The sequence below is a fragment of the Danio rerio genome, chromosome 4, assembly GCF_052040795.2.
Source record: "Danio rerio strain M-AB ecotype USA chromosome 4, GRCz13ab, whole genome shotgun sequence".
Classification (NCBI taxonomy): Eukaryota; Metazoa; Chordata; class Actinopteri; order Cypriniformes; family Danionidae; genus Danio; species Danio rerio.
In genome coordinates this window covers 9,495,001-9,522,500 of record NC_141024.2, presented here as the reverse complement: position 1 = coordinate 9,522,500, position 27,500 = coordinate 9,495,001, and the positions used below count along the sequence as shown (strand labels likewise).

Below are 27,500 nucleotides of genomic sequence, written 5' to 3'. Positions count from 1 at the left end.
CCTAATAATAAAGCACTGCTGGTGGATTTGAAGGGATCTTATGGCTGGAAAAAAAACTAGTCACTGATTATTGGGTGAGTTTGAATCAATTCGTTAATCTAGTTTGGCATTAGAGGAGAGAACAGACGGAAACATAAATCACTACAGTTAAAAAGGTGCTTCGTTCATGTAATATGGCTATGCATCGTTTATTAATCTATTATTTACTCTCATACTTCACCCAAAACTGACACTGCACATCTCTTAACACTGACAAAGCATGTCTTATAAGGATGGACGGTGATGTGGGTTTAAATTTATTCTTGTTTTTTGTTTCATCACTGGAAACCTAGCCTAGTTTAGACCCTTTAAGCACCTGCAGTCTCCTTGCAGAGTCAGATTTCAGACATCTTATTCAAACAGTGCAGGGAAACGTTCTGTTTTTTGTCTTACAGGGTAAAAAAAAAAAAAAACAAAGTGCTTTCTTGGTGTGCATGCAGGAGGGGTCTTCAATTAGTGTTCAACATCCAATACTATTACAAAAGTAGTATGTGCATCCCACAAACCCTTGCAGTTCCGATCACAGGAATCGAATGCCTGCTCCAAACTGCACCCCGTCACATATCCTGTCAGGATACAAAAAAAGATTGATCTGTTGTTGCTTATTTGTAGGTTTGGGGGGAAAAAAGTATAATATAAAATAGAGGGTTTCTGCAGGTTTCATCAAGTCAAATTTAAGACTTTTTAAGACCATTTTAAGACCATTAAGAATGAAATCTTAGACTTATACAGAACTAATATTTTTTTTCTATTGGCTTGGTATTATTATATTATTATTGGGAAGTTTATTATTATGAGGAATCGTGTAATTGTTTTTAGATTTTTTTTCAGTTAATAGGGAACTTAATTCGGGTAATTTGCTGTAAAAATGTCTTACAACTGTTATGAATTGTATCTCTGATATAAAAAAATATATAAAACATAAAATTAAGATTTTATTGAGATGTATGGTTGGACGCCAGCCCAATTTGAATAGCTTTATTGGGACAAAGCAAAAATAAAACCTGTTTAAAACCATTTAAGTCCTACAACACAATAGGTCAGTGAAGTTCAGACTCATTCATTCACTCATTTTCCTTCGGCTTACTCCCTTTATTAGAGGTCGCCACAGCGCCTCAAACTTATCCAGCATATGTTTTACACAGCAGATGCCCTTTCAGCTTTTAACCCAGTCCTGGGAAACACCTATACACTCTCACATTCACACTCATACACTACGGCCAATTTAGTTTATTTAATTCACCTACAGTGCATGTCATTGGACTTTGGGGGAAACCAAAGCACCAGGAGGAAACCTGGAGGAAGAACATGCAAACTCCACACAGAAATGACAACTGACCCAGCTGGGACTTGAACCAGCAACCTTCTTGCTGGGAGTCGCCAATTTGGGATTTTTTTAAGACCTAAAATTTATGTTTTGAAATTTAAGACATTTTAAGACACAGCGGACACCCTAAAATATAAAAGAAAGCCCACAGGTCATTTGAGAGCAGCATAATAATGAGAAATACAGCAAATAAGTAGTCCAAACATCAGAGAAAAGAAGAGTTTTTGGTGAAGAAAATAAATATTTGTTAACATGCATTTTAATGTATTTTACTGTAATATGTTTAGAGTTGAAAATGTGGTTTGAAGCATCAATAAAAGTGTAAGAACTTGTTTCATGCATTAGATCAAAAAGGGCTTAACCCTGTTCCTGGAGATCTACCTTCCTGCAGATTTCAGTTGCAACCCATATTAAACACACCTGCCTGTAATTTTCAAGTGCTGTTCGGGTCCAAATTAATTGGCTCAGGTGTGTTTTTCAAGGTTGGAGCTGAAATATGCCGCAATCACACTTGAGTTTGAGCATGTGAAATTCTGTTGTACGGCGCTGCGAAAAGATGCAGGATTAAACAAGGTGATTAGACATTTAAAAAAGCGAGCGATTGGTCCATATTTTAAATGTCTGTACAGAAAGGTCATGTTTTGATCTTCGAATGGTCTTATGCAGCCACATGATGCGATTTTGCAGGTTAGAGTTCACCAAGCTTGAACTTTCCAATTGCAGCAAACAGCGATACTTGTTGCACGAGCTTGCGCTTCCGGTCTGACGCATTCGTATGCATATGAATGGAAGTCTATGGGGAGAAAAGTGCAGTGTGACCGCAGCTTTACCTAGAGGTTTCAAACAAGCCTGAAGGACTCGATTAGTTTGATCAGGTGTGTTTATTTAGGGTTAAAGCTAAAAGGAGAGCTGTGGCCCTCCAGGAGTTTGACACCTCAGAATTAGATGCATGTGTGTTATTTAATTATTCTTTGTGAGCAAAGATATTCTCTTTTTTACTATGATTTACAGATTATGATTTACTATGATTTAAAAGATAAATGTATTTAAAATTACTAATAATTAACATTCAGTAACATTAACTTATTTTCTTTTATATGTTTTAATAAGCATGTTTAATTTTTACATAAATGCTGAGACTGAGCATGAAATGTTATTTATATTTTTATACAAAATATTTAAAGCTTTAAAAGCACTTTTGTTATTAAAAGTACACAGCATTTAATATGTTTGTATTTAAAATTACTGCTTTATTTGATGCATTTCCCAAACCAAAATATGACGTCTTTTCTAATTTTTTTTAACAGCACAAGCATTATCAAATTCCAAACTGCCTTTATTTAATCAGCGATGTGATTAATCATGAATATGTTTAAATGCGTGAGCATATGTACCTGTCTCCACTTTGGACGCCCATGGGGAAGCAATAATTGAGTTCAAGCCTAGCAATGTTTCCCAGTCGTAGAATAATTCCTGCGCCGTAAGACCAGCGGATGCACTCGGCTAACTTCTGCAGGTGTGCACGTGGTCCCTCTCCTACACAAACACAAAACCATAAGGCAAAGTTAATACTACTGTAAACAGAAGGCTGAATTAAACATGAAAATGTTTAAAAACTAATACTCAAGCAACGGTCTTGAACTCAATTCCTGGAGGGCAGTTTTGCTCCAACCCTAATCAAGCACAGCTGATCCAACTAATCAAGCTGTTCAAGACTACTAGAGACTATTAAGCAGGTGTGACTTGAAGGTGATTGAAGCTAAACTATGCAGAACTGCGGCCCTCCAGGAATTGAGGTTAAGACCGCTGTACTACAGCTTCAACAAACAGCATCACCATGTGGACAAACGGCACATAAACTAACTGGCCACTTTATTAGGTACACCTGTTCAACTGCTCGTTAATACAAATGTTAATCAGCCAATTACATAGCAGCTACTCAATGTATTTGCAGGGTTGTCGAACTCAGTTCCTGGAGGGCCGCAGCACAGTTTAGTTCCAACCCTGCTTCAATACACTTACCTGGAGGTTTAAAACCATCCTGAAGGACTCAATTAGTTTTATTAGGTGTGTTTAATTAGGGTTAAAGCTAAACTGTGCAGAGTTTCCTCTAGGAACTTGACATCTGCACATTAAAGCATTTAGAAATGGTTAGAAAAGTGATTCGGCACAGTTTGTGACTAATGATTACTCACCGTAGTTGAGGTTGCATATGTTTCCAGCATTAAGGAAGAAGTGTGTCCTGAAGAGGTCTGCTAGTCCGCCCTTATTTGAGCGGAAGGGAAGCGGTGTGTAAAGGTGAAGCCCACCTGCCCAATATGCCTCACCACCCAGATAATCACCTGATCAGATACCGGTTTTAAATTAGAAGCAAAATAATCATAAAGAAATATTAAATGTTATAAAAATATGTGTGCAATACCTTCACTTTGGGGGCCTATACTGTACATGCCGAAACCTCTAACACTGGTTGGGCCCCCCAGGTAAAACCTGACAAATTAAATTGAAAAATAAACAAGTCATAAACAATGTGGTCACACTTTACAATAAGGTTTCATTAGTTAATGGTAGGTAATGTATTTACTAACATGAACAATACGTGTAGAGCATGTATTAATCATAGTTCAACATTTTCTAATGCTTTATTAAAATACAAATGAATTCTTGTTAATATTAGAGAGCTACTAAGAACTAACAAAGAACAAATGCTGTAATAAATGTATTGTTCATAATGTGACCCTGTCAGCAAATGCATTACCTAACATTAACTAATACAACCTTATGTAAAGTATTACCAACAATGCACTAAAAATGATATAAACAGAAACTCTCTGGCTTTAAATCTGCTGTCAGCCAATCAGATACTTTTTTGAGAACATGATCACAGAAGGGATGAAAACATCTTGTTCTTAAGGGAAATGTTTAAAATTGCCTGCGTGTCCCTGCCAAATGGGTTTTTAATTGGGCACAGTGTGAATTTTACATTATGAAATGTTTCTTAAGATCAGTGACTTTATAAGATTGCTTCTTCTTTGCATATCCTGTATAATTATTCTATTATAAATGTATAATCAGTTATAATTATAAAGCAATGGTGCATCCGGCTGAAAGCAGACAGACAAATGCACACCTGTCAGCAATGGAGGTAGGCTGAGCCCCAAGAGGATAGATCATTCCTCCCCATAAAGACGCAGATAAAACCTGTAAGAGAAAAACATTAGACATACTTTTTATTAAATGTCCAAAATACAGACTTTTAGTAACACTTGGTTGTATTAGTTAATGCATTTACTAACAAAGACAAATAATAAACAGTACATTTATTACAGTATTTGTTAATTGTTTGTTTATTTTAACTCACGGTGTATTAGCTAATGTAACAAGCATGAATTTGGATGTTAATAATGCATTAGTAAATGTTGAACTATGATTAATAAAGACAAGTATTGTTCATTATTAGTTCATGTTAGTAAATACATTAACTAATGAAATCTTATTGTTAAGTGCGACCAGATATTCTTTTATTCATAGTTTTCAGTCACACCATAGGTGTGGAAACCTGTTGGGCAAAACTTCGGTCAAGCCACAGTTCAGGCCTGTCAAGTTTCCATTTGTTTCAAACCACAAACATTTAGATCACCTCATAAAATAAGAACAAAGATGTGAAGAAATGGCAAGTTTTTGGCTACTTCAGCTAGACTTACTGCAGCATTTCAATCGCTGAAAATGTGGTGTAATGTATTAAAGTGTTCACCACAGCATAAAAAATCCAATGAAAATCACGATGTTTCAAAATATAAATAAGTTAAAAATATATTATTATTTGGAATTAAGTGTTTAATCCAAGTCTTCTGAGGAATAAAGCATTTAATATCATGAACAGATCTCATTTCAGCTTCCCCCCCCACATACACTGCAAAAAATGTGTTTCTTACTTTGATTTTTTGTCCTGTTTCTAGTCCAAATATCTAAAAACTCTTAAATCAAGAAGCATTTTCTTGACAAACAAAACATATAGTCTTATTTTAAGAAATAATATGCCAAAATGAAGTGAGTTTTTCCTTAAAACAAGCAAAATAATCTGCCGATGGGGTAAGCAAAATAATCTTGTTTCTCCTTCTGGCATGAGATTATTTTGCTTAACCCATCGGCAGATTATTTTGCTTGTTTTAAGGAAAAACTCACTTCATTTTGGCATATTATTTCTTAAAAGAAGACCTGTCTATAAAATGCTTTTTGATTTAAGTATTTGTAGATATTTGGACTAGAAACAAGACAAAAACACTAAGAAGAAAAACATCTTTTTTTGCAGTGTACTGTATTAACATTGAAAAGTTCAAGCGTACCTGCTCAACATATGAGAACCAATGAGGTACATATCTCAAAGGACATCTGAGTTTCGATTAAAAACAATGTTAAGAATAGTTAAGGTATTAGTTAAAGGGATAGTTTGCTCAAAAAAAGACAATTCTGCCATCATTAAATCATCCTCCACTTGTTCCAAACCTGTTTGAGTTTCTTTCTTCTGTTGAATACACAGGAAGATATCCTGAAGTATGTTAATTTTGTTCATGTCCATGGCTGCTTTTCCAGCGTTCTTCAGAATAGCGTGTTTTGTGTTTGACTGATGTAATACATTAATCAAAGTTTAGAACCAATTGAGTGAGTAAATGAGGCAAATGTTCATTTTTGGGATCTCTTTAACATCACTGAAATTTTTTTGCCCTCCAAAGGATGCTTTTATTAATGGTGTGGTGTGACATGAAATCTATGAACTGCAGTCCTTCTAAAGTAGAACAACAATATATGGTTATAAGGATTACGCACCGATCCCCAGATGAATTGTTTGTTAAGCTGCAGCTCGACGTCCTCTTTGAGAAAGTTGGCATCTCCACCGGTGTATCCTGCCAATTCCTAAACCAACAGAGAAAGCAAAACTATTGGTTAACAATGCTGTTAAACCTACTTCAGGCAGGAATGCAAAATTCAACAAAGTAATGTCAAGCGAAGACATAAGAAAAAGGCACTTTTACAGTCCAACCATAAATTATTCAGACTGACACCATTTAATTACTGAATATATGCTTTTAGCTAGTGGCTGCGGGACACTATAATTCATTTATGAAAGCGAGGATAACAAAATAAAGTAAACTGTAACATATTATAGGCAAAGAATCTTCATACTAAAACCAAATGGAAGCGAACAGGCTGCTGCAGTGTGTCTGGGGAACACCTGAAGTCATTGAGGTCTAACAAATTACTGATATTTGTCTGCATTTATTTATTTTATTTTGATTTTCATCCTTTGTTTTACCAGGATAGTCCCATTGAAATAAAAGATCTATTCTCCCTAAGTTTTACTTTAAAAAACATATAATAAAATATCTAAGTAAATAAATATATACCATATAATAGATAGAAACTATATGTTTCTATGAAGATTAACTGACATGATCAAGATGAATTAGATCTGAGACAGTTTACCTGCATCTTTTATTACCATGTTATAAACTATCAAGAGGAATACACTTTGATAATGTGAGAAATGTTGAAGCTTGAATCCACACACCTGGTTGATCCGCAGTAAGGCACCTTTTCGGGGCAAAATGGCAGAGTTTCTGGTGTCTACTACCATGGTGTGCTAGTGTGTGACAGGAAATCCATTAAATCCATCATTAGTCTAATAAACACTTTCAATTAGTGAAATGGAGTACATCTTACTGAAAGTGCAGATTTAAGAGTGTGGCCGCTCTCCTCTCTCACAGCGAAGGAGGCGCTGCGGGCCAAACATCCCAGTTCACGCCACACACCCTCCCATTTCAGAGTGTGATCGGTCATCCAGAGAGGAAACTGCAAGGCATTAAAGAAAAAGTTGATCCAAAAATTCACCCTTTCCAACCAGCAGCCATTGAATTCCATAATTTTATAATTAAAATATCATTAAAGTCAATGGTTAACGGTTTTACAATACTCCTCGAAATACCTTCTTATATGTTCAAAAGAAGAAAAGAAACTTAACAATAAGTATATTTAAGTTTTTTGGTGAACTATCCCTTTAGATCTTACATTATTAATGCTTTTTAAGTGAGTAGTTACAGTGTGAATTACAGGAGGGGTTGACCCCCTAAACAACACTCGATCCCTCCTGAAGGATGTCAAAACAAGTTGTAAGGGGGTATTTGCTTTAAACAGTGGAAAATAGAGTGCAATAATTTGTATTTTAATTAGTAACAATAACAAAAACACTTTAATATAGACAAATTGGACTGCCCTATAATGGTTTAAACCATGATTTTTGTACATCGGGTGAGCCTTCCAACCAAAAGTTTGTTTTTTTTTAATCTACATATGTTTTTTGTTTTTTTTTACTTTGAATCAAAATAGGCTGTCAAGAAAAAACAAATATATGTATAGAATCATCCTTGTAAAAAAGCCTAGATGCTGGTATAAACCTAATCCACAACAAATGCAAGATTTGATTGATGTTTTGAAAAATGTATATTTTATGGAGAAAATTACATGCAGTGTGCACAACCAAATATATATATATTTGTTGACTTATGGTTTAAATGAACTGCGTATATTACTCCCATTATAATGTTTTTCTTAATGTTTTTAAGAAATTAGCTAAAAACATTTCCTAATGTTTTTCTTCTATAGGATTTATTTTAACTGGTAACATTGTTTCCCCCCCCCCCCCCCCCCCCCACCCTTTATTCTTTATTCTCTTTTTTCTGTATATAGTTTTGATTAGAATGATGTAAAATAAGGCAAAGGGATATGTTCGGTTGCTGTTATGAAGAAATTTGTATTTTCTCTTTGGTCCCTGATTGGGGAATTTAAACTGTAAAAGCTGTAAAAGTGACATATGACATATGTCTACTGATGCTGTAAACTCTCTCTTTTGACAATAAAAACTGAAATAAAAAAGAAATAACTAAAAAATAGGTTGTCTTTGTGAAACAGGTTTGCTGAAATCACCCATCAGAGTCAGAACTCAAGGTCAAACAATTTGCTAATTTTCCCCTCAAACCCCTGAAATCTTAAATAAATTTGATAGGTTTTGATAAACAAGTTTGAAACTGATAAATATTTAGTCATTTTATTAAATATATAAATTGTCTGCTCAGCACTGATAAAAAAATTCTATGTCTAGCTTAAAAAGATCAGACTTTCCCTTAGAACAGTGGTTCTCAAAGTGGGGGGGTCGGGTGGGATTGTAATTTTGGGGGTCGCAGGCTGAAAAGTTTGGGAACCCCTGGCTTAGAAAAAAAAACTAGGACATTGAACTTTAACAAGAAAGCAACAGTTAAACCCTGCCAAAGACAATACAGTTTATTTATTGTTTTCTTTTTTCTTTTATTTAGATATTTGTCCTTTCTTCTTTCCTTTTCTTTTTCCCCTTTACTATGTATTTAGTGTTTGATGTTAAAAACCTTTGTAAAAAATAAATGTGGAAAATTTTGTATCAGAACTCTTGTGCCAATGTAAAACAATTTAATAAAAAGAATGTAAAGAAAAAAAAAAAAAAAAATATATATATATATATATATATATATATATATATATATATATATATATATATATATATATATATATATATATATATATATATATATATATTAATAGTCAATGTATAATTCCCACACTGGATGGAGTTGATATCTTACACTAAGTTCTGTAGAAACTCCCCTGTCCGTCTCTTTCAGAGAGCTCCAGGGAAACTGCCCAGTGACTTTGTACAGGTTCACAGTGAAGCTACACAAAGCAAAGATGTTGTTTATTATTTTTAATAATATATAATAATCTAACAGCATAAATCAAGCAGAAAACATACTTGCGTTCGAAGTATCCTGACTGTGGTTTGAAGAATGACAGGCCGTAGGACGTCTCTTTAGTTCCATAGGAAAACTGAAAGGTGAGCTTTTCTCCTCGGCCAAGCATGTTTGGAAGTTTAATCCCCAAGACCTGCAGAGGAACAAACATTCAGTAAAACAATGACAAGCCATGTGAAATAACACAGAAAACTAGATAACTAGATTTTATTTTCATTTTGGTAACACGATGCTTATTTTTTTACATTAATTCATGCATAACTAACTGTAAGTAATAGGAAGCAATATCTTTTTAAAGCATTTTTTTAAACAGTCTATTAATTACTGTTAAAAGATACAACTTTTGATCTTTTTTAGTGACTGGTAAGATGACTAACATTAAATGAGCTTAACAAATATTGCTTATGCTTTTAACGAATGCAGTGAAACATTAGAAAAGCAGCAGAGTTAGTTTTTTTTTATAATTTGTACACGTTATCTTCCACGATTTTATTCAGTACAAATTATGCATCAACAACACTGGTCTCAACCAAATATTAGGCAGTACTAATTATGTAAATCACTATAGGTCCACAATCCCTTATGTTTAATGTGAACACACAGCTTGTACTTGAAAATTGTGGTTTTACACCTGGTTAGGAAGATGCAAGTGATTTATGCGGTTGTTATTGTTCTTACCATGCTGCCTTCATTGTTTCCAACCATGGTATTATAACTTCCAGTAAGTCGTTTAAGCTCAGTAACCTCAAACGTAACATCAAGTCCATTTGGCAAAGCGTCTGCTCCTAAAGAAGATCCGAAAAACAACTTAGGAAATGGAAACAACTCTGTAGCACCAATAAACTTTAAGTTTTTGCTCCAAAACTGCATGAACTTTTTACTATTCCTTTAAAAATAAGTGGATTTTATTGGTTATATATATATATCAACTTTTTAATGGGTGTCTTCTGTCCGTCGTTTTAATAATGTACAATTATTTTGAGCCCAGTAAAATCAAATCAAATTAAACAGATTCTAAATATAGATCCTAAATATAACAAAGCATAACAATTGCACATGTTTCAAAACTGCATGAATTTCTTGCTACGGTTAAACAAAATTAAATATATTTTGAAGAATGCTGTAGCCAGGCAGCTGACGGGACCCACTGACTTTCATAGCAGAAAAAAAATACTATATAAAGTAATGGGAACTGTCAACTGCTATTAGCAAACATTCTTCAAAATACCTTCTTTTTTTATTTAACAGTAAAAATAAATCGCCCCTTTTCTTTTAACTATTATTTTAAATCATAGTGGATTCCTATATAGATTACTTATTTAAAAAATCGTGCATTTAACTATTATGAAGTTTATGAAATTTCTAAACTTGTCTCTCTTGTGTGTGTGTGTATATATATATATATATATATATATATATATATATATATATATATATATATATATATATATATATATAAATCTACAGATATAATGCTGACAATTAAAGGCATGATCTTTGGACCCACTGGTCTTTCATTCTTTATGAGCATGTAAATGTGCTGCTTTAGGTTAATATTCTCCTGCATTGTGGTTTGCTTCAACCTTAAAAGTACAACATGTAAAGTTAGGGCCACACGATACTGAAACAAAAGTGACGTTGCAAACTTTAGTTTTTCTGCAACTATATATTGTGATTGGAATATAATTTCACAAGGCGACTATTTTAAAATAATTCTTAATTTTACATTGATTTAGCATGATTTTACTTGATGATTTTTTTTATGATCACTTAAACATACAAATATATAATAAAAAATAACCAAATCACAAATAAAAACAATAGGACATAAGATTACAAAAAATGAAATAATCAGCGCTTTATAGTTTTTGGTGGAGTCTAACAGTACATTCAATAAATTCAATAATCCAATGTAAAATAACATGATATAGTCTTCATGCTAGTATAAATAATGAACACAATCTTTCTTAAAGTGGCAAACTTTTGAATTTCTTGAGCCCAATGGGTTTAAACTCACTTGAAATTGCTTGAGATCTAGCAATGTTACTATTGCATATGAGCACATTGCCATATCAAAGTTGAAATGATATATACTGCAGCCTTAGTAGTAGTTAATTATGAATATTTGTAATTTAATCATACATGAAGATGTTATGCATGCAGTACCTTCTGAAATGTCAATCACCACCTCCACGTCTCTGAATATGCCTAGACGGAGCAACCTCTGTCTGGCCTCATGGGATTTTCTCATCACCTGCGAAAAAGCTAGGTTTTTATAACATATTTGAATATTTCTGAATGGCAGATATCTGTGAGCCAATACAATGCTGAAACATGTCATGCTATTTAATCACAGCAAATACGACTAAGCCAGTAATAATTAGCCGTTTTCATTTATGCATATACAGACACTTTGTTTTAACAGAGCAAGATTACATTGGTATGTATAATATGTCTGTAAAAACTTTTAAGGGAATTGTTGAAATTACAAATAAACACTGATGATTGAATTGAATGATTTTGGTCAATCACTGCTGATAATAACTAGCCCTAATAAACACTGGCTTTGACGGCTCACTCACTTCAACCAGGTTCCTGGCGGTGAATACATCAGAGATTTCATAGCCCAAGTAATCCTCTTTAGTTCTGCCCAAGCCTTCAATGTTGACATGCTGAACAACAACCTAGATGAGAATAGAAAATTCAAAGTCTGAGACCTTTAAAGCCTTTAAATGTCACCTTAGGCTGTATAGAAGGGTCTTGAAAAATATCTAGTAAAATATTATTTACTGTTATCATGGCAAAGATAAAATAAATCAGTTATTAGAAATTAGTTATTAAAACTATTTTGATTAGAAATGTGTTGAAAAAAATCTGCTCTCCGGTAAACAGAAATTGGGGAAAAAATAAACAGGGGGGCTAATAATCTTGACTTGAACTGTACACAATGCATATGCATATAAAACAAACGACTTTGTGAAAAGAAAAAAAGAATATGGGTGAAGTAATTTTCCATTGACATTCAGAGTACTTAAAAAAAAAGTAAAAGTTCCAAATAAATGTTATTTTAAATGATAACATATTGTTGACAAGTGGTATGAAGGATATTATCAAACATTGATAACGCGGTTAAATATTTTTTCAAGGTTGAACCATACGTAAGTCTTTTAATATGTCATGATCTGAATATTGTTATTAGGTTTTTGTATATAATCTGTTACATCGTATGACATTTCAGTGGGTGTCTTCTGTCAGTCGTTTTTAATAATGCATGATTATTTTAAATCTAGTAGAAATTAAATAAAATCCAGCAGGATGCATTGTAATACATAGAAAAAAAAATATTAAAAGCTGTATAAAACTTACCGATGTTTGAAAACCCCATTTTGCATTTATATTCATAAATTTCTGTACTTTGCCATGCATTAAAGCACAGTTGTATTTAAAAAGTTACACCAATATGGCATAGATTGAATAGATGGATATGAAAAAGATATTTCCATGTTCTTCATGTCATTTACATGATATAGCAAAACTAGAGTGCATGTCAAAACATTTTCATGTGGCACACTAAAACCACAGAACATATTCAAATATCACGTTTTTTTTCATGTGTTAAATCATTGCATAAGTTAGTCGGTAACCGTTTAAGTTAACTTACATCTTTATTTTCTAAAACCTCTTGCTTGGTTTCTTGCACCGCCTCCATCACTTCCAAATCATCCGTGTTAACGCCCAGATCTCGTCCATACATGGGGTACGAGTCCATACTCTAAAAAACAAAAAAACAAACATGGCGGAATTATTTATTGCACACAAGAATAGACATAATAACAATAGCTGCACAAAGGCGTCCTGTTCATATAGCTTTAACAGTGTAACACACATAGAGACAACCAGCAATAGACCTGCACAGTAATTCTGGGCACAAGAGGTCACAAGCATAACAGGTATATTTCACCCTGAATCTTTTAGAAAACGTTTACCCGTGCGTGCACAGTCCCCATTGCCGTCGCAGTAATATCGTAAACGCGCTTGAGCAGCTTAGAAGATGGTAAGAAAGGAAAATATTGCACTATTATGAAGCTGTGAACCCAACCCTCTTCAAGGAGGACGCCATGACACGCGATGGCTTGGCGATCCTCAACAGCGATTGGCTGGAATGATGTGACGTCGTGAATTATGGGCGGGTCTTTAAGTTGTGTGTCGCCTTGCGTGTCATTTTGAGTTTTTGCGCTTTTATTTTTGTTATTAAGGTTGAGCAGTGTATATTTGGCGTTTGTTTTCAAACACAGAAAAGTCTAAAATGGATGTCAGGAAATATACATGGAGCGTCACGCGTATTTCAGACTGGAGAGGCAAGGTTTGTTTGTTTGCCTGTCAACACACTACCGCAAAAATTGACTAATGCGTCAAAACAAGTGTTTTGGTGCATATGGGGTCACGTACAAAATATTTTTACTCACTAAAAAGACATTGCCATGTTGTTTTGGCTGTGTTCTATAGCTAACACCGTAGTTATTTGATTGTTGTTTTTATGAAATTGAAATATTTGATATCTGGATAAATCGACTATTGATATTTTGAAATTTTTATAATAGAAGTGTAACCTATGCAATGTAACCTATAATGTAATGAGGGTATCTGCAAGTTTCTTATACTTACCAAGGCTTTATTTGATTTTAAAAATCATATTGTGGAACATATTTTCAATTTAACCTTTCAGGATTTGTATGAAAATGTTTTCTTTTACATGTAATTTATTCCTGTGATTCAGTGCTTCACTTTCTGCATCAATTTTTCAGTCTCCTGAACCTTCAAAACTTATAATTTGCTGCTAAAGAATCATTTTTGATTTAAAACAGTTGCTCATGCTTTCATAAAGTTGCCTCGCCATTTCGCCGACAGAGGGCAGTATAGCCTCTCTTGTAATGGGTTAATATTGATGGACCTCCACTGCTTCTAATGACCCAACTCAGAATAATCTTTTATTGTTGAACTAAAATAATATAACTTAGTGATTATTAAATTAATCCAAACTGATCAGGATTTGTCACTTTTGTCCCTAACATTTGTTTTTACTGTTATTTTAACTTTAGCTGCAGATGCGGTACTTACAGTTAACAACCATTAAGGGTTAGGAAAAATGTGGAATAATTATATAACCTATTTAATGAGGCCTTTATATGATAATGCAGTGTGAGTGTATGAAGTTGTGCATTGTCATAATATTGACAATTTATTTATTTATTACTCTCTTTTATTATCATTTATTTATTTATTTATTTATTTATTTATTTATTTATTTATTTATTTATGTAAGTATTTATTGTGTGTAAAGTGGTGGAAAGCTGGATATTGATTGTTTTTATTTCCGATTATTAGATAAAACCTCTCTCAATTCAATTCAAACCTGCTTTAATTTATGACAAATGTGACTTATGTATTGAGAAAGCATTTGTGATGTTTACATTGAATACATCATAAAACAAATGACATAGTAATAGTGATTAAAAAACACACACAATAATGAACAGTATATTTAACAATCAACATTTTGGAATTCATTTATGACAATTTCCAATTTATTCTCTTTCTCTCAGGTCAATTCAATTCAGTTTATTGGCATGCCATACATACATATTACCAAAAAGTATAGCAGAGGGAAATCAAAGTCAATATAAAAATAGTTATAACAATATAGATGAAAATAATAACAACAATAATAACTAATAAAATAGAAATGAATATAGTATACGTGCATATTAACAGTACATACATACATTTATTTATATAAAACAATATAATACAGATATAGATATAGCTACAGTGCTCACATAATTAAGTAGGCCACACCCATTTTAAAAATTATGTTTTTTTATTCATTTCTCAGTAAATATTGGTCATATATTTTGGTGCATTTGAACAAAACTAATTTATTGAACCGATTTGTGTATTAAAATAATATTTTAGTCACCAAATATCTTTAGAAATAGAGACATTATTTAAATCCATGCAAAATATTGAATAAAAAATTACAAACTACAAAATTTCAACAACATTTTATACATATTTATTTGTTTCTCTTAAACTGTGCTTTTTTTATTATTTTTGTTTAATATTTTCCCCTAATATATACATTTGGGTGTACTGATTTGAACCGTTGTCCTAAGTAATTTTGTTAGATAAGCTCCAGATTTGGCTTCAGTGCTGACTAATCCAATGCATATGCACAAATATGATATTTCCTATTAAAAACATGAATTTAAAATAGAGATTTGTAAGGGGTCTACTCATACATGTTCAGCACTGTATAGTCTTCCCCCCCTATCTCTCTCTCTCTCTCTCTCTCTCTCTCTCTCTCTCTTTCTCTCTCTCTACCCCCCTGCCTTCCACCTCCATCTCCTCCTCAAATGTGCACAAACCAATCAGCGGCGTCCGGAGTCTCGAGCTGTGGTGCTCGCTCTGCCAGCAGCAGCAGAAAGGCTGCTTATCAAAGAAACGCACAACTGGAGAGACCCATTCACTCACAGCCTCTAACCATGGGTCCTGCCTGCTTCTCCTGGGACGTCTGTTTGCTTTTCCTCCTCATAAATACTTTAGATGTCATGGGAAATGTTGGAGTCCCAGGTAAGTCTTCATCTGTCTTTTTAAAAATGTATTTTAACAAACCTTATATTATTTTTTGTTAAACTTTTATTACCTGAAATTTAAGTCTGTAAGGACTGTAAGTCAGTGCTTTCTTTTTTGCATGTGATTTTAGCGAAACTGCAATGCACTCTGTCTGATTAAGCCAGCTGCGTTCATTTAGAAAAACAATGTAGTCATACTTTGCCCTGTCATTAGTGCATTATGCGCATTTGAACGCGACGGTTTGGTTTTATTTACGCGTGATATTCCTCAAGGAGAGCTTTTGCTGGTGTCTTTTCAGATTTCCTTGGGGTCTATAGGAACATGAGCCGCCCTGATGGGGTCGGTGCGGGGGGCTTATCGACCCCTCACTCCTCCACTACCGTCAATACGCATTGTGTCTCTCCATAATGAATGCCTGGAAAAGTCAATAATGAGACAAACAATAAAAACAGATTGTCAGCGACCCGACGGGAGATTTTGTGACATTTTAGCTTCTTAAAACATTTTGCAAATAATCCAAAATGATTAACTCATTCCCGAATGAGTTTGGCGATGCGCATTATGTACTTCTGGATTTTTCCTGATTGAATCTTTTAAAATAGACGTAATTTATTCTTGTTAAGCTATAAAATGCACTAACAGAAGTGTTGTGCCTCTGTTTATGCGGATTGAAACGGTTGGATGATGGGTAAAAAGCGCGCACCGCTGCGCTAAAGGTGTTCAGTTGCATTCAGCTTTGCGTAAAGTTGAAGAATCGCTCTATTTGATGGAAAGACACAATAAGTTTTAGGGGCCACTGCTGGTGCGGCAAAGGGTGAAACTGCACATTGATAGCCAAGCAAACCGCCTCACTGACCTCTTCAAAAAAGTCAATCTCTCCTAAATGAGCTCGCCAGCAGTCTGCTTGTTCGTTCATTCATTCACATCATGGAGAATAAATGAGCGAGTTCAGCTTTTGCATCAGTTCATCACCTCATTGGACAGTTTTTCCTTGCTTAATAGGCTGAACGCCTTCTTTCCGGAGACAACTTATTTTGTCTGAGTTGATTTTGGTCCTTTTTTTGCCCTGTTCTGCTCAGCTTCACCTGTCTAAGCCAGCAGTGAGATCCAAACTGCTCTCAGATCAGCGACAAAGAACATTTACCACACCCTGAATCAGTCAAACAGGCACGAAGTCACTGTTAATCATAAAAGTCTATTTTTATTTCATTCACTTTGTATTTTGGTACAGCTGAGATATGTTCTGTTGCTTGTGACGTTTACATTATTAATTTAGCAGACACTTTTATACAAAATATGTATGTAATTGATTTTAACATATGCATTTAACAGATATAACTGAGCTAAAATTATAAATAATGACTCTCTTTGTTTTTGTTTTTATTTTGTATCCTAAAAATTAAGGTTTCAGAAGATTGCAGTGATGTTTTAGAGAAACCATTTTTGTTTTTCTTTTCCGAAAAATCCTTTAGTGAATCCTTTTAGTGAAAGAGAGTTGTTTAAGGTTCTTCATGGAATCTTTGATGGCAATAAAAAAAGGTGTTTCTGCAGTCATACCAGCTAATTTGTGTCTTTAGCGAACATAACTTGAAACAACCACAGCGTGAAGAACATTTTAAAATCTAAAAACAAAAACAAAAAAACACTCTGTGCAATGTTGACAGTTCTAGTAATATAATGTATTTTTTTCTAATAAATGTAATATAATGCATTTTGCTCAATCTGTATTTTTCATTACACAATATACACAAAACATTAACAAAACCAGTAATACAAGTAGTTCTATTATTATTTTTATTATTATTATCATTAGATTTTTTAATTAACCCAAGAAGAATATGTATTCAAAGATGCATTTTTGAAATTATTCAGCAGTCCAAACACACGGTTGTACAGTCTTTGCAGAAACTTTCCACAGAGGTCATTATTATTATTATACCGTAAAGATATTCTGCCCTTACCTTACCCCTAAACCCCTTTTTACATGTTCTTCATTCATGTTATTTATGAGCCTTTTTTCCCAGGGGGTCCAACAGAACCCTTTAGAGAACAGATCTTTGAGAAGAACATATTAAAATCTAAAAACAACAACAACAACTACTACTACAACAAGAAAACACTTTGTGCAATGTTGAAGGTTCTAGTAATATCTAGTAATGTATTTTGTCCATACAATTTAATACATTGCATTTTGCTGAGTCAGTATATTTTCAATTACACAATATACACAAAACATTAACAAAACAAATCTTTTATAGTGGTCTTTGCTGGAACGTTCCACAAATGTAATCATTGTTTACACAGATAGTATATTCTACCCTAACCTTGCTACTAAATGCTTTTTACACGTTCTTTATTCATGTGATTTATGAGCCTTTATGGGATCCAAAAGAACCCTTAGAGAACAGATCTTTGAGAAGAACATTTTAAAGTTTAAAAACAACAACAACAACTACAACAAGAAAACACTGTGCAATGTTGAAAGTTCTCCGCAGAACAGTTCTCTTTAGCATTCATTCATTCATTCATTCATTCATTCATTCATTCATTCATTCATTCATTCAATAATTAATTTATTTAATTTCATGTAATTGCGTAACGGTGGCGCAGTGGGTAGCATGATTGCCTCACAGCAAGAACTTCGCTGGTTCGAGCCTCGGCTGGGTTAGTTGGCATTTCTGTGTGGAGCTTGTATGTTCTCCCTGTGTTGACGTGGGTTCCCTCTGGATGCTCCTGTTCCCCACACAGCTAAAAGACATGCGCTAGGTGAATTGGATAGGCTAGTGTATGTGTGTGAATGGGAGTGTATGGGTGTTTCCCAGTGATAGGTTGCAGCCGGAAGGGCATTCGTTGTGTAAAACATATGCTGAATAAGTTGGTGGTTCATTCCACTGTGTTGAGCCCAGATGAATAAAGGGACTAAGCCAAAAAGAAAAGGAATGAGTAAATTTCATGTTATTTATTTGTTTATTTGTTTTACCTTTTATTTTTATTTGCATTGTGGTTCACTAAGGATGAAGAACTTCTGTGATGGGGCACCATTCGGATGTGATACGTAACAACTGCTATCATCATACTATCATGTCAGTACAGGGTGATTCAAAAAGAATACCACAACCTTCGGGTTGATGTCACTCGGGTGTCTGGAGGGGGTCATTATAAACATTTATGAACTTTAAGTACTCTTCACATTGATAAATTACCCAAGGTTCCATCATGTTTCTTTGATTAAATACAGATTTTTAAAGTTGTGGTTTTCTTTTTAAATAACCCTGTAAGGTTTATTACACATTTTTAAAACATGCTCTATATAAGAGTTTGTGTAATTGTGTAAAATAAATGCATTTATTTTATTAATATTTATACATATGCAGTACATCACTAGAACTCAATGTGCAATGCTAAACGTTCTCCACAGACTCACCAATGTTTCGTTTCAATAAAGCACTAGATCTATTAATCCAAAAAAAGCATCACTTTTTTAAAGCGCCAACCTCTCAGCGCGTCCTCATCTTGAAGTGACACTGTTAAGTGACACTTTTAATCTTTTCAGCTCTGGCATGTGTAACAAGCATTTATCAGCCTCTTATCCTCCACAGATGCTGACGAGTGCTCTGAAGCCACAGACGACTGTCACATCGACGCTCTCTGCCAGAACACTCCAAAGTCCTTCAAGTGCATCTGCAAGACCGGTTACAAAGGAGATGGCAAGCACTGCGAAGGTGAGACCATTTCTGTTTCGCTTACACACACACACACACACATACACACACTCAGTCAGGTCATCCAGCTGTTCTGTAGCTCCTGCTGTGGGTCTTAATTAGTGAGGAGGAAGTGCAGTGTGAGGGTGAGAGGTGCTGGAAGGCCAAAACCTGCTCCAGTCTTTACACCTCCCTCTGCTGTTCTGCCTGAGAGCACAACGCAGCTGGAGCCAAACACACACACACATGCGTGCGTATTTTATTACAACTCAGAGAACAGCATACATTTTATTTCATGTATGCTTAGTGCCTGTATTCATCAGGGGTCGCCACAGTGGACTTATTCAGCATATATTTTACACAGCGGATGCCCTTCCAGCTGCAACCCAGTACTGGGAAACATCCATACACAGTCATTCACACACATTTATACACTACTTCCAATTTAGCTTATTCAATTCACCTACAGTGCATGTCTTTGGACCCTGGGGGCACCACAGCACCCGATGGAAACTCACATGAACACGAGGAGAACATGCAAACTTCACAGAGAGAGTTTTAGTGTTATTTTATGGCATGCATTTTATATCTGTTTGTGCAATGCCAATTAAGTTTTTTTCATCCAAATTTATATATTCACATTTTATTATCACATTTTATTATGAAAACTAATTTGCAGCATTTGTTCATCAGTTAATGGTTTCCTTTATAATTATATTGTCATTATATTAAATCGATATACAAAATGCATTTAGCTTAATAGTAATTTTATACAAATGTTGCTTTAACCTCTTAAGGCCCAAGGTGTTTTTTTACATGCATTTTTTATTTCTCTTTGCTATTTGGGCTTATTGGAACCTAATTAGAATAAATCCTAAGTATCATCTTTTGATATGATGTACTTTTGGAGAAAAATTATGTCCATATTTGTGGACTTGTGGTCCGAACTTTCATAAAATACTTTTTCCTGTCTGTTTTTTAACGCATATATAACATAGATTTTTTTAAACATATTTTGATTATCAGAGAGTAAAAACAACATCTTTTGCCCATTTTGAACAGTTAAAAATAGTGTTTGGCACATTTCAAATGCTGCAAAACAGTTGCAGGATGACACTGTATGTCTGTAACAAAATATAAAAGATTTTTCAAATTTTTCTTTTATTTTGTATTTTTAGAACACAGAAAAACATGCCGTCTAGGCTCTCAGAAGTGCATAGATATACATGTAATAACAAATATGCAGGTTGTTAAATAATAGTATTAATAATAGTGCCAACAATAAGTACAATAGTGTCAATAAAAAGGAAAAACTGAAGAGTAATGACAAGGACACACTAAAACAAATAAAAATAATAAAATAAAAATAAATTAATATATATACACATATATACATACACACATAAATACATATAAAACAAATTTCCATACCAAAAACAACCAAAAAAGGCAATAAAGGCAATAAACCAAATATGCATTTAAGGTTACAGGTAAGGGTAAAATTAAGCCAGTTAAAAATAAATAAATAAAAGAATGGTAATAGACAAATAGAAATAGATATTATAAACCGTGCTGAAAGAGGTCTACGACAACGAAGAAAAGTTATTAGAAGTCCAAACAGGGAACCTTAGATAATTATAAAAAGGGAAAAACAATAGATAAAATTAATAAAGAAAGAAAATAAATGAATTAAAAAAATTATATAATTAAAAAAATAAAAATAAATGATGGGGCCTGGTACCAGAAGTTTCTGCTTTTTGATGTCTCCTTGATTCAAATTAGTAAACCTTTAAGTTTGTTCAAGGTTTGTGCCCAAAACCTGATGGTGTCTTTTCTTTCACATTTCCAGGTACACAGTATCAATAAAAGTAAGAATCCAGTGTTGATGATTAAGATCAAAACTCAAAACATTCAAAGTATTTCAAATAGCCACTTAAGAGCTAAAATGTGCTGTCCACGGATGTGGCCACTGAGCCCTAGGAGGTTAAAGCATGCATTGTATATGGTATTCATCATTTTGTATATAATATTTAGCATTATATTGGCCAGTGGTGTAAAGTAACTAATACTCAAATTACTGTAATTGAGTAGTTTTTCTCAGAAATTGTAATTTACCAAGTAGTTTTCAAAATGTGCACTTTTACTTTCCCTTGAGTACATTTTTAGTGCTGTATCAGTATTTTCACTCCACTACTTTCCAGGGTTGCCAACTTAGCAATTTTGTTGCTAGATTTAGCAAGTTTTCATGCTACCCTTTATTTTTTTTTCCAAAAAGCACCTAGCAACAAATTTAGCTATTTTTTTAACATTCATTTGGCTACTTTTAGCAATTTTTTAAAATTGACTCAAAAGAGCAGTGGCTGCAGGCTTCACTCAGTAGAGTAAATTGCTAACTCAGTGTTACATTTAAAAATAAAAAATTCTTAACAAAAAGTGTTTATATTACTTTTACAAATAGTCAACTCTATTTTTCATGCCAATCTAAATGGAAATATTTCAAATAATGTTTTTGCTGATATGGCCAGTCAATTTGAGAAAACATGAACTATTTTGTACTACATAAAGATGTTGATTTGAGTTGCAATTACGCAATGACATCATCACGCAAAGTAATATGTTAATAAGAACCTATTTATTATGCGTCTGGATGTAATGTTTTAATATAATGTAATACATGGTTTCTTGGAGAGTAGAGACATGACAGGCTTACACTTGTCAGATACTACATGATGACATCACTGATATGCAAACTAAAGCGTGACATCTGGCAACATTTAGCTCCTTTTCGGGCAGGCTTTAGCTACTTTTCATTGGAAATAGTTGGCAACACTGCCACTTTCCTTCAAACTGCAGTCACTCTTTTCTGCTCTATGGGCATTGGTTAAGTAAAAAAATCAGTCCAGAGATTCCTGTTCAATCAAGTGGCACGTAAAAAGTAAATTGCTTGATACCGACTGCTAAACATATGTGCACTTTAGAAATGCAGCAAACCATTTGAAAGTATTAAAAGTGTCCAAGAAGATTAACAACATCTTTACACACAATAACGCAGAGATTTCACTGATGAGAAGATGATGGATGTTTGCTGTATGAAATGGCCAAACAATCACTAAATGCACTAGAGAATGTTACATTTTCACATCCCTGCACAAATCAACCTTTTACAGCGTAATACTCACTACTCTTGAGTAATTTTAATAGGGCTATTTATTACTCATATTTCGAGTAATATTTACAACAGATAGTTTTACTCTACTTGCACTACATTTTTGGGCAAGTAATGGTACTTTTATTTCAGTACTCTTTCCACCACTGATTTGGCAACGTTTTCTTTTCCATTTAATTTAATACAATGCATTGTGCTCAATCAATTTTTTTCCATTACACACAATACACAAAACATCAACAAAACAAATAATACAAGTTGTTTTATTATTATTAACCCAAGAAGAATATGTTTTGGGCGACACGGTGGCTCAGTGGTTACACTGTCACCTTACAGCAAGAAGGTTGCTGGTTCCAGTCCTGGCTGAGTCAGTTGGCATTTCTGTGTGGAGTTTGCATGTTCTCCCTGTGTATGCATTGGTTTCCTCCTCCACAGTCTGAAGACATGCGCTATACAGTAGGTGAATTGAATAAGCTAAATTGGCAGTAGTGTATGTGTGTGCATGTCAGAGTGTATGGATATGGTTATACTGTACAGATTGTATATTTTGTCCCCCTAACATTACATTTTCAAAAGACTTCATTCATGTGATTTATGAGCCTCATGGGGTCCAAAAAATGTCCCTACAAGATCAAAACATACTGGTTTTCCTATACTTCTGGGGACATTTGTTCCCCATAACATGAATACCAGGTACACACACAAACTTACATCTGATGTGACACACACACTACACAACGCATAAAAAAGGCCATGTAAGTGTCAGATAAGAGATTATAAGAAAGTTTGCATGGTTGATAGACTTTTTTAAAGCAGAAAACACTCATTTACCCCCTCTTTCTTTCTCTCTTTCTCTTTGTTTCCTGTTATTGCACTCTGCGTTCTTCATCTGTGCACTTCTAGATTGTTCATTTCACATGTGCAGAAGAGAAGCTTGTGTTTCAGGAAAAGGGCCGAGATGTGCTCTCTCTCTCTACCTATTATGAAACCCTACACCCGTTCTCAATTGCATTAATGAATTAGGTGGATGTGAAATGGCGTTGCACCAGACTGCTCCTCAGTTAGCGCTTCGTCCTCCAGTCAGAGGCCAGACGGCGTGGGCTACAACAACATCTTTTTATTTCTCTAAGGAAACACGGGGAATGTTCTGGACTTTACAGAAGCCTTTTCCTCCCACCTTCAAACCGCAGTCTCAATGGCAGGGCAATGGGGCTGTCAGTTATGTAGAGAACTCACCATGTTAACGTGCATGTGCGGGTTTTTTTCTTGCTCTTATACTGTCTGAGCGGACAGTCCGTCCACAGTGTAATGTGGTGTATTGTGGGGAATGGAGGGGCTGTTTTGTCTGAAGCGAAAAGCCCATTAACACCCCCCGTACCCACCCTTTAATTAAAGCCCTGCGTGTTTGGCTTTGAAGAAAATTAAGAAAACACTTGCTAACGCTCTAATGCAGTCATGTTGTCTGTCTAAACATCAGACTGTTACATGCTGGGGAAGTCTGTTGAACATGAGGAGATTCGTAACTCATCTCTTTAATATGGAATATAAGGGGTTTTTGATTGGCGTGTATGGTTGCATTGGAAATCTTTAAGATTCCTGGAATTTTCCATTGTTCAAAAGTAATTTTTTTGTGCAAAAAAAGATTGTTTAAATTATTTAAATGCTGGTGACACTTTTGTTTAGGTCACAATTCATGCTATTTACCATACTGGCCTATTACCTGCCTGTTATTAAGATATTAATAGTATATTAGTAGCGATAAAGTATGATCTTATTCTACATCCCTAACTAAACCCAACTACTATCTTACTATTACCAAGCAGTAAAAAAAAGTAACTTTGACGAAAATAAATGGCAAAAAACAATGCTCTAAATTTGTATATAGCTTGTTAATAACTTGCGGAGAGCTTCTAAAACGTGTTAAAAGGTGTCAAAACAGTGCCGATACACCAATGAGGATCTGAACTGGCGAGTCTGCCAAGTATGAGCACACTCTAAGATCAAATGACTTGAGTATTTTATAGAGCCATAAACTTACGTATGTTGACTTCTGTCTCTTTTTATTGATGCTTTTTTTTCACTCAGGAAGCTTTAGGAGCATCATCAGTGTCCTTTGGGGTTTTTAATTATACTTTAAGTATATAACATTGTGGGAACTGCTCAATAAATTCAGTCAGCTTGTCTGCAACCCTTAATGGTCATCACAAATCAATATCATTGTGCTGTTTTAGATTTGTGCTTATAGAATTATGTAATATATGAAAAATCTAATAAACATTACTTAAGTTGATGGACAGTTATATAATGTCAATAAATAGCTTTTTGGAGTACACTGAAAAAAATTATTCAGAGATGATTCCTTGGATTTACTCAATTTTTTTACGTTAAGTGGTTGTAAACATTTTATTTGTTTTGAATTTAAACAAACAAATTAAGTTGAACATTGTTAAACTTAATTTGTTTGTTTAAATTCAACACAAATAAATTGTTTGCAACAGTTCTGCATGCAACACTTTTTTTCAGTATACTGAACAATCATACTCAAGTAAAAGTGCCATTACTTACCCAAAAATGTAGTACAAGTGCAGTCAAAGTATCTGTTGTAAACACTACTCAAAGTATGAGTCAAAAGTCATTCATTTTCCTACACTTAGTCCCTTATTTATCAGTGGTCGCCTTAGCGGAATGAATTGCCAACTATTCCAGCATATGTTTTTCACAGCGGATGCCCTTCCAGCCGCAATCCAGTACCAAGAAACACCCATACACCCATACATACATGCATTTAGTTATTGTTTAAGGCCATTTGGCGATTTCAGTCATCATACTGAATCTGTCATCTTCTCTATAGCGGCATGCAGTCTAAACAGTCTCTCTGTCGTTTCGTGAAACGATTTTGTGTATATTGGTTGTTCTGTATGATGCGATGTGTGATTTGATTGGACAGGAATCAGAAGACTACTACTGATTATTCTACTTAAGCAAATCACAATTGCCTTCGAGTCTGAGTCATTTGATTTTGAGTTTATACCGATATCGAAATCTGATCCAATACTTCTATAATACATAAAGGCTTAGTAGAGAGCTACTGACGAACTCCATATGTCTGTGGTAAACAAAACAAAGTGATGTCAGCAAGTGATGTCAAGTCAAGAAAGAGGTCTCTGTGCCAACCCATAACTATATATGTGTAAAAAAGAATGAGATATATACATGTATAGTTGAGTCCTGATCAGGAGGAAACGTCCGATTCCGATCGAGTCGGAAACTGCGTGATCGGTCTCGATTTTTGATCACATGATCGAATCTGGACATCCTTACCAATCACCATAGACATAAATAAAATAATTGATAAAGTAGTGGGTGTAGTTTAAAGGAAAATAATAGAGTAAAAGCACTAAAAATGTATCCAAGTGAAAGTATAACTACATTTTTAAACTACTTATTAAAGCACAATTCCTGAAAAAAACCTACTCAGTTATTTGAGTATTGTAATTTATTACTTCACACCACTGATTATCATGCAAATGCCATTTCTAGTAGTATCTCCTACTGTCGATTAATTTAAAAAGCCACAGAAACGTTTGTCAGTATAAATACTTCCTTGGAGACAGCTATAAGTAAGCTCTTTGTAGGTTGAATCCCTGAAAAATGTAAACACCAGCTCTGTGGTTCTATCAAAACATTGCTCTGTTTGTTTGAGCGTCCCAACTAGCATGACACTGCAACATTGGCTCAACCAATGAAGTAAGTTGGAGGGCGGGGCTAACTTTGTTTGACCAATGGACATAAAACTCCTAAAAAAGAAAAGTTATATATAATGACATGACAAAGAGAGCATTTTTGGTTTGATTGATTATGCAAATTGAGTGGGCGGAGCTTACAAGGGAATCACCAGAATTCCCAATAGACCGGTGTGATGATTTAGGTTATTTTAAGATTGAACAAACTTTTTAAATGTCACTCAATAGGTTAGTTGGTTTATATTAGAGAGAATTAAGAGTTTACCGGCTTATTTCTCTTTTATTTTTTGGATCATTGTCTGTAAAAGAGGTCAGGTACTTGTCGCAGCTAAAGGAGTGTGTGTTTGTATAGTTTCAATGAGAAAGTGAGAGAAGAAGGGATGGGGGTGGAGATGGATAAATGGAGTGAGAGATGGAGGTGTCGACCCATTACTAGGCCATTGTCTGCCTGGTGTCTGCGGACTCGTCACAGAGCTGCCGATGCTCTGATTGGCTGCCAAAATGTGCCCACCCTTCATCTCTGACCCTCCCTTCACAGGACACTTCAGTCTCTTTTTTGCTGCTTCATTCACATACAGGCATTCAAAAAAAAAAAGCTTCAAATCCTTACATGGGGATTGAAATTTTGGGTTATAGACTGTAAAACATGTAGGGTTCCACATAGTTTTTTATATTAATTCAACACATAACACATAATTCCACATAATAATTCACAGCAAGAAGGTTGCTGGTTCAAGTTCCCACTGGGCCAGTTGGCATTTCTGTGTGGAGTTTGCATGTTCTCCCCGTGTTGTCATGGGTTTCTTTCGGATGCTCCGGTTTCCCCAATAGTCCAAAGACATAAATTGGCCGTAGTGTATGTGTGTGAATTAGTGTGTATTGGTGTTTCCCATTACTAGGTTGCAGCTGGAAGGTCATCCACTGCTGGAAGGGTTCCGCTGTGTAAAACATATGCTGTGGGGACCTTTGATTAATAAAGGGGCTAAGCTGAAGGAAGATGAAAGAATGAATAAATGCTGGAAAAATGTTTCCGTAAATATATTAAACAGCACAACT

General features: G+C 34.4%; 2 protein-coding genes across 4 annotated transcripts in view; one reads left to right on the top strand and one right to left on the bottom strand.

Annotated features, from left to right (window-relative positions):
- Positions 1-13,321, bottom strand: part of samm50l (sorting and assembly machinery component 50 homolog, like) — a 13,396-nt gene extending 75 nt beyond the window's left edge. Inside the window, 15 exon segments of the mRNA NM_001007343.2 lie at positions 1-605; positions 2,761-2,902; positions 3,562-3,708; positions 3,789-3,856; positions 4,497-4,567; positions 6,194-6,280; positions 6,936-7,007; positions 7,088-7,216; positions 9,037-9,124; positions 9,204-9,334; positions 9,880-9,986; positions 11,368-11,455; positions 11,784-11,885; positions 12,863-12,973; positions 13,188-13,321. The exon segment at positions 1-605 is cut by the window's left edge and continues 75 nt beyond it. Coding sequence (NP_001007344.2) covers positions 560-605; positions 2,761-2,902; positions 3,562-3,708; positions 3,789-3,856; positions 4,497-4,567; positions 6,194-6,280; positions 6,936-7,007; positions 7,088-7,216; positions 9,037-9,124; positions 9,204-9,334; positions 9,880-9,986; positions 11,368-11,455; positions 11,784-11,885; positions 12,863-12,973; positions 13,188-13,208 — 1,410 coding nt within the window. The 5' untranslated portion in view covers positions 13,209-13,321 and the 3' untranslated portion in view covers positions 1-559.
- Positions 13,322-15,621: 2,300 nt separating this feature from the next.
- Positions 15,622-27,500, top strand: part of scube1 (signal peptide, CUB domain, EGF-like 1) — a 100,929-nt gene continuing 89,050 nt past the window's right edge. For 2 of the 3 annotated variants that reach the window (NM_001260500.2, NM_001328599.1), the window contains 2 exon segments: positions 15,622-15,831; positions 19,434-19,556. In NM_001260500.2, the coding sequence (NP_001247429.2) occupies positions 15,744-15,831; positions 19,434-19,556 (211 nt within the window). In that variant the 5' untranslated portion in view covers positions 15,622-15,743. 3 annotated transcript variants of the gene reach the window in all.